Here is an 8,130-nt window from a genome sequence, read left to right as displayed (position 1 = left end):
GGTCGTGTGGCCAGGCGAGCCCCTTGTGTGTGAGCACTTCTGTGTCGTGGGCACACCAGAGGCTGCGATGGTGGGGCGAGCGTTGTCCCTTTCGGTCAGGTGCGCTGCCCGTGCTTTCGGCAGGTCGGCCCCTAGGGCTCGGATTTCCTGGCGAAGCATGCACGTCGCTCGATGTCAAATTCCTCTTTTGTGAGGTGGTAGCCCTTACCCATGGCTTTCGTTGTTTCGTTGAACGGTGGACTCCCTTGCGGGTAACGGGCACACTGCAGCCTCTGACGTTGGGAGCCGTGTTGTCGTGTCCCGTAATCGGACCACCCCTGCTTTGGGCGGCTTGGCTTTTGGTGTTTGACTCCAAGCACGAGTTGGAAGTAGACGTGTTTCGCTTGCCCTTGGTCGTTGGTGTTCCACGTGGAGACGATTTTCTTTGTCTAGGTGTTCCTTGGGCACACTGAAGGGTACTGGGCCCACCAGCACCTCCAGCAGTGGAAACTGTACTGTGGTGTCCCCCACTACCGCCCCTCCCACATTTTGGACTGGTTGGACCCAGGTAACCGGGTTTAAGGTGACAGTACTTGCCCCTCCTCCGGCAGCAGCCTGAATGTTCTGAGAGAGGGCCGTTGTTGTCTGACCAACAGGAGGAGCGGAAGTGGTGCTGGGTGCCCTCTGCAGCCCTGCCCCAAGTTGGGATGTTCCGGGTACCTGTGAGCGAGCGGGGCCTGGCATAGACACACCAGACCCAAAGCTCCCACTGTCCATGGGGGCTGCAGGTCCTGTTGACACGTGGGGGCCTAGAGGGGCAAGTGTGAGCAGGGAGCCGCTGAGCCTGGCACTACGTATTCCAGCGGCAACTGCCCGGGCACTAGCAGTTGATATGGCACCGGGGAGAAGACCTGCCTTGGAACCAAAGGCCTTCTGCTTTTTGACAGTGGTGCCAAATGCAGAGGCTACAAGGCCTGCTTGCTTCCTGCCATCTCGGGATGGTGGGAGTAGAGAGGCAGTTGGGCCTGTGGCTTGTGTTGGGGCTACTGGCTTTCCCAGCGGGTAGGAATGACCAAGCTGCTGCCCATTTGGGTTCCCAGAAACGGGCTGAGAGGGGATTTGTGGGGCATAGTGGATAGGAATTGCTATGCGTGTCATGGCTGCCTTGCCAGGTAAACTGGTGGTGTGGCTGCTACTGGGTGGTGTGTTGTGGAATGCTAAGTGGTTTGCCCTGGACTTTGGCAGTGAACGAAAGACAATGGCCTGTGAGGGAGGTGAGGTATCCATGGGCTCAGGCGTAGAGCTGTAGTTTGCAGAGGTGCTGCCTACTGGAACGGTGGTGGTTCCAGAATTCGCCAGAAAGCCAGCGGGAATGCCAGCACTGGGAAGAACGGCTGTCTGCTGTTGCCCAGCACGTGTCCCCTGTGTGGGCTGAGGGGCGATGTTGGGGCAGGTGGCCATCAATTTTGATGGGATGGTAGAGGCCAGAGTGCTTCCAGGGCGCTTCAGCGTCCTGTTGCAACGGCCCTGGGATAATGAAGGAGAGCTCACCCCGGGGCCCCGGGGAGATCTGAACGTGATAGCTTGAGGAGCAGGAGTCGTGTCCATGTCAGTGACATCAGCGTTGGAAGTATGGCCAGATGTCCAGTTGGCTGATGCCTTTGTGGCTGATGCCGCCACAAAAATACCAGGACTCTTTGGGGAAGGGACTGGAAGAGGGGTGGGTGGGAAAAGAGGGGGGGGATCGACACACATAGGAGTTGGGGATTCTCCTTTGCAGGAGGGCAGCTGTGATGAGACGGTTGAGGTGTTACAAGGAGGAGCCGGGGGGTCGGAAGTAGGTGTGGTACCGATGATTGGTGGAAGAGGGTGTTCCTTCTGAAGTGGAATTTCCCCAGGGGGAGGAGAGCCAGTAGGAACAGCCAGAGTGGGAGAGTTTGGAGCTCCAGATGCTGTTCCCTGATCAGGAGTCTCTGTTGGGGAGGGTGGAGGGACAGATGGGATTGGGGGCCTGGCAGATTGGTCAGCCAAGTCGGTGGTAGGACCAGGGACCTGTGATGTGTGAATGGCCGGGGGGGGCAGGGAGTCTGTAGTCTTGGAGGCAAGTAGGGGGGAGGAAGGGGCAGGTTGAGTGGCCCCGTCCTCTGCCAGGATCTCTGCTCCGCCCTCCAAGGTCTTCTTCCCCTGCCCCTCGGTATTGTCCAGAATGCCCAGGTTTCTGCCCAAAGCTATGCAAGGAAGCTTGGGAGGTGGGGGCAACTCTCCTCTGCCCCACTGGAATGGCATTGCTGATGGCAGAGGCACAGAAAGTGGCATGGGTATTCTCCTTTTGGGGGGCCTACTGGTGGCAGATACTGGTGGCAAGGGGTGCTCGGATGGCTTGCCTCGAGGCTTATGCGCCTCTGTGACCTTCCTCAAGAGGTCTGGTGTGCTCTGGCTAGGCCGATGGTTTTCAGCCCCCACTTTGTGTGTTGATGTCTCCTGCAGCAAGGGGCAGCCTGGGGTTGGGTCGGAGAGCACTGCTACCTCTGGAGCAGGCTTCCGAAGAGGAGCAACGTCACCAGCTGGGCCCTCTGAAGTGACAGCAGGTCTTTCTGCTGGGGGCGAGGGGGAGCTCCCCCGAGGTGTCTGAGTGTTTGCCCCCAAGCTGTCTCCTGAGGGACTGGGAGATGGGTCCCCAGGTGCAGGGCTGCCTTGGTGGGAACTGAGCAGTCCACCGGTCTCCAGGGGCCTGGATGTCAACAGTATATCCCCAGTGCTGTGGGGGGCCCTGTTCCCATCATCCGGCCCTCTGGTGTCTCCCAAATCATCCTTCCCTTCTCTGGGCACTTCTGGGACCTTCTCCCCCAACGGCTTTGGGCAGGAACGGGGGAGGTAACTGGATGGTTTCGGCTTCACAGCCTCGACTGTCTGCTGGGGTTGGGAAGGCAGGACAGTGAATTTCTGCCGGGGTGGAGGGATCCTCAGAGTTCTCGAGGGTCTGAACATGATGGAGGTACAAGCAGACCGTACAGGTGTTTTCGGAGGGTCCCTCCAGTTCACCGAGGGGAGGAGGCCCACAGGGGAACACACGGCCTGAGGGAGCGGATACCGTCTCTTTGGCTCCACATGAAAGCTAGCTGGTAAAGGCCTACGATGCCGGTGGAATGGCCTGTGCCCAGGGCAGTGGGAAGGTGTGGGAGCAGCCGGAGCAGCCGGAGCAGCCGGGTGGTGCCGGACAGGATGGGAGGCTGAGCAGGCAGGAGAGACCAGCGGGCGACATCGGCCTGGCAGGGTTGGGCGGCGGGGCAGGGGACGAAACTTACTAAGCAGATTGCCCATGTAGCGCTTGCAGTGTGCCAAACGATCGCGAGACAAGAGTATGAAACTCGGAGAGCTCCTCCGGAGGTCCTAACTCTTCTCGAGGTCTAGCAGGCACTGAGCACCCCAGCCTGGTGCTTGTGATATATGCCTGGTGCACGTCACAGAGAAGGGAGGAGCAGGCCCAATGTTGGGAAGTGCGTATGCCAGAGGGCAAAGGAGGAGGCCTCAGAGCCCCGCCCACCAGCCTCCAGGGCCTGGAAGGCCCCGCCCACCAGCCTCCAGGGCCTGGGACTTCCTTCTGACCTGGCTGAGTTGTTTGGCCCCAATATGGCCGCCTCAGGGCAGCCATATTGTGGGGAGCTCTCTGGGGACTGCTGCGGTCCTCCGCCCCAGCCGCCCTGAGTTGCCAGCCCTCCCCTGAGCCCGCCAAACAAGCGAGCACGGGAGCCCCCTAGCGCTGCGAGGGGTGGCCTGCTGCTCGAGGCAACTTCCCTGCTTCCCTGTGAGGCCTGGAGCCAGGCCACCAGAGTCACCTGGCAAGCCGCAGAGGTGGTTTCTGAGCCAGACTCCTAACCCTGACCTGACTAGATGCTGTCTGTATTGCGTGGCCTCCCTTTCCGGCAGGTAAGCTCGCTCTTTCTTTTTGGGAATTGGCAGGGGTCACACAGACGGTAGTGCCTTAGTCGGCATTCGAACCCAGCCCAGCCCGAGTGATGCCAGAGCTCTTACTCTGGAGTGTGTGTGAGCGCTTTTTAAATTTTTATTTTTACTTTTTGTAGCTCTTAGGGTACTGAGAACGGTGCTGCTGTACTCACAGTGAGCACAGCCACTGCCCAATATGAAGTCTTCTTTTGTTCAAGGACCACACTGGATTCTGATCTCAGAAGACGGGAGTCACGGACCATCAGTTGCGAGCCTTGTACCATCCCACAGTCGTAATTCAGCCTTGCAGACCCTTCAGGTTTGCTCTTTGGTCTACTTTGAAGGATCCAGATAGGTAAGATGGTACTTGAAGATGTTATGTAAATATATAAAGATTATAGTCTAGATAAATTGTTATCCACCTGAACGGAATGCACCGGTGGATGATTCCATAGAGATGAGAAGCTGGTTCATGTCTAGAAAGCAAATCCATCATTTATTCAAGTTAATAGCGGAGCAGTGTGATGGACTAAAGTCAGATCAATACAGTTTGGTCATTGGGAGTATGCCAGCCAGGTTCCCTCGACATCGTTGGCACATACATGTAATTCTAGACGTTCTTATGCACAAGAGGGGAGACCTACTCTTGGGAGTGTGGCAAGGGGAACGTGTATTACTGTCTAGGAGCTGGAAGCTTCCGCACGCTGAGAAAGATTTCAAAACAATCTTACCTTACGCATGGCTCTACCTAGTTTGAGTCTCTTTTCTTTGGCTTACTTCATTTTCTTTTTTTTTTTCATTTTATTTATTTACATGTCAGCGAGAGAGAGAGCGAGCGAGCGAGCACGCACAAGCAGGGGGAGCAGCAGGCAGGGGGAGAAGCAGCCTTGCACTGAGCAGAGAGCCCATGGCGGGGCTCCATCCCAGGACCTGGGGATTATGAGGTGAGCTGAAGGTAGACGCCTAACTGGCTGAGCCACCCAGGCAGCCCTTCAACTTACTTCACTGAAGTGTTTCACTCTCATGCGGCTGATGTTGCACATTACGAATATGACATGCAAAAGTTTCAGAACCAAGAATCATACTGATCAGTTCAAAACAATGTGTATACATTTTAAAGTTTTGTATATATTTTTATTTCTTGTATTTGAAATAGCTGTGGACATGATTCATATGCTACAGAATTAGTTTTAGAGCTCTGTTGGTGGAGCAAATGTGGACACCCGTCCTTACGAAACTTTGAGGTTGGTGGGACACAGGAGGTCGCACTCAGACGCACATTCTGCTTGCAGAAAATGACAAATATTATAAGGCCTTTCTAAACTCTCTAGGAGGAGAAATGATTTACAGCTATGACATTTAGCCATAATTCCTTGATATCATTTGAGGAGAGTTCAGTAGGGAATAATTTCTTGATTTTCTTTTTTTTTTTTTTTTTTTTTTGATTTTTTTGAACAGAAATAGCCAGTTTGTAGAAATTTTGGACAAAGATTTCTTAGAGGAAGTCTGAGAAAGGTGGTCACATGTGACATATCTGAAAACAATAAATTACAGTCATATGATTTCTATCTCTTTTTTTTCCCAAAGGAGGAAGAATTAAACATGATGAGTGTTAGGACTTCAGGACAGTAAAAGGAAATTTGGACAAGGATATCCCAGAAAAATCTACCTCTTTATTTTTCTTGTCTAATGGGAATAGGAACCGGGTGCTTTTTTCAAAATACAGACCATTCTCTTACTTGTCCTCGTGAGATGAAATAATTTAGTTGGGAAGTCGTTGTTCTTAGGTAATATATGGCTTGGCAGATGCAGACAGGTTGAGATAGACTTTGTCAAGATAAAATTTTTTTAAAGTGATTGATTTAGTCATGAATGAACATATTTTAACAATAACAGCTATTTATAAAGTTGCCAGAAAGACTACTCCTTGTTTGACCATTTATAAAGCAGTTATCTTTAGTTATGGCAAATGAAGCCATGGGTGGGCAGCCTTGGATGGAATTGGTAGTAATGACAGTGAACTGTAGCTAATAACCTGTGGCTGGCCACTCGTTCCCTTTCCCTTATTTCGCTCACCAACAATCTCTTGTAATTCATACAGAGTAATACGGAGGGCCGACTGAGTGATCCTTGGAGCTCATTACATGAACTTTTATTCTGGACTTTTGTCTCCCTGTTTTCAGCCCCTCTTCTCTCTCTTTACTCTAACCGAGGCTCAGCAGAAGTAAACTGGCTTTGTGCGGCCCCTTCTCAGGGTAGTCTTGACGTGATCATTCTGTCCACCACGCCTACATTTCACTTTATGCCTTCTAGAAAGGTATCAGAATCTTTCTGTGGTTGATGACTTCCACAATCTCTTGGCTTTGGTGTTAAGTTTGGTGTTTCTATCCTTTGATTAAGTATGGTTTCTTTTTTTTGTTGTTTTTTAAAGATTTTATTTATTTATTTATTTATTTGAGAGACAGAGACCACAAGTAGGCAGAGAGAGAGAGAGAGAGAGAAGAGAAAGCAGGCTGCCCACTGAGCAGAGTGCCCACTGCTGGGCTGGATGCCAGGACCATGGGATCATGAGCCGAGCCGAAGGCTGAGGCTCCAACCCACTGAGCCACCCTGGCACCCCAAAATATGGTTTCATTTTTTTTTTTAAAGATTATATTTATTTATTTGACAGATAGAGATCAAACGTAGGCTGAGAGGCAGGCAGAGAGAGAGAGAGGAAGGAAGGCTCCCTGCTGAGCAGACAGCCCGATGTGGGGCTCGATCCTAGGACCTTGGGATCATGAGCGGAGCCGAAGGCACAGACTTTAACCCACTGGAGCCACCCTGGTGCCCCTAAATATGGTTTCAAAAGAAATAGAAAGTAAGTATGATTTTCTAGTCAGCCATCTTGAACTGAAAATACCTGTTGATTTTAGCATCTAACACTTCCATAGGAAAAAAAAAAAAAAAAAAAAAAAAGAAAAAAACCCAACCTCAACCTCAGCATTCACAGATATAACATTCAAGATTTCAACTTTTCTTGAGAAATCAGTAAAGACTTAGGATGTAGTAATTTCCTTTTTTTCCCCCCAGATTTTTTTTACTTGTTTGACAGAGAGAGTGAGCACACGTGCGAATACATGAGCAGGATAGGGAGAGGGAGAAGCAGGCTCTCCGCTGAGCAAGGGCCCCAATATGGGACTTGATCCCAGGACCCTGGGATCATGACCTGAACTGAAGGCAGATGCCTAACGACTGAGCCACCCAGGCATTCGAAGTTGTAGTAATTTCTAATGGGAAAATAATACTGATCTCAGGGGCGCCTGGGTGGCTCAGTGGCTTAAAGCCTCTGCTTTCAGCTCAGGTCATGATCCTAGGGTCCTGGGATCAAGCCCCACATCAGGCTCTCTGCTCAGCAGGGAGCCTGCTTCCCTTCCTCTCTCTGCCTGCCTCTCTACCTACTTGTGATCTCTCTTTGTCAAATATTTATATAAAATCTTAAAAAACAAATAATACCTATCTCATGGAGTTGATTTGAGGCTTAAAGAAGATAATGAACATGAAAATGGTTTGTAAAGTTTCAAAGTTCTATAAAAATGTTTTTTATTATTTTATATTTTGCTGTTTCACTTTGCCTAAAAGTTGTTTAGGACATTGCGTATGTGAGAAAATGCCTTCCAGGTTACTGTTTTGAAAAACAGACTATTTTTCAATAGCTCAATGGAAGTGACATTGTTTTTGAAGGTTAGGGGTGAAGACACAAATGTTCCTTGACACCTATAGAACTATACTACTTTTGGCAAATAATTTACTCATGTATTCGCCTTATAGTTTTGTCGAGGGCCTACTTCCCGCTAGATGTGTTATATCAGGTGCTGGAAAACATGTTTTAAGTAGTTTAGGCTTCGTGGGCCATGTGCAGTTTCTGTAGCCTCATCTCCTTCTTCAACCTTTTAAAATGTAAGAAACATTATTATCTCATACATCATACAAAAACAGGCTGAGAGCCTCATTTGACCTGTGGATCAGTATTTGCCAACCTCTGCTCTGTATCTTCACTGAGTAGAAGGTACATCTTTGGGTAATTCACATCTTTTTTTTTTTATGATTTTATTTATTTATATGAGAGAGTGGGAGGGGGCACAAGCAGGGGGACAGGGAGAGGCAGACTCCTTGCTGAGCAGGGCAGTTGCGGGGGCGGGGCGCGGGAGGGTTGGGGTGTAGGTG

The 8,130-nt window shown here is 50.6% G+C and overlaps 1 protein-coding gene across 1 annotated transcript; it reads right to left on the bottom strand.

Moving 5' to 3' along the window:
• Window positions 1–204: 204 nt before the first annotated feature.
• Window positions 205–3,423, bottom strand: LOC123393445 (nuclear pore-associated protein 1-like). The gene is made up of 2 exons (XM_045085389.1): window positions 3,285–3,423; window positions 205–1,952 (listed from the first exon to the last, which is right to left on the bottom strand). Exons 1-2 carry the CDS (start codon window positions 3,298–3,300, stop codon window positions 205–207), a joined length of 1,764 nt encoding a protein of 587 aa, XP_044941324.1. The 5' UTR covers window positions 3,301–3,423.
• Window positions 3,424–8,130: the final 4,707 nt, after the last annotated feature.

Source organism: Mustela putorius, unplaced genomic scaffold (assembly GCF_011764305.1).
Source record: "Mustela putorius furo isolate JIRA1106 unplaced genomic scaffold, ASM1176430v1.1 tig00000854_pilon_pilon_pilon, whole genome shotgun sequence".
Classification (NCBI taxonomy): domain Eukaryota; kingdom Metazoa; phylum Chordata; class Mammalia; order Carnivora; family Mustelidae; genus Mustela; species Mustela putorius.
Note: the sequence above shows the minus strand (reverse complement) of the source record. Positions and strands in the feature narration are given on the sequence as shown.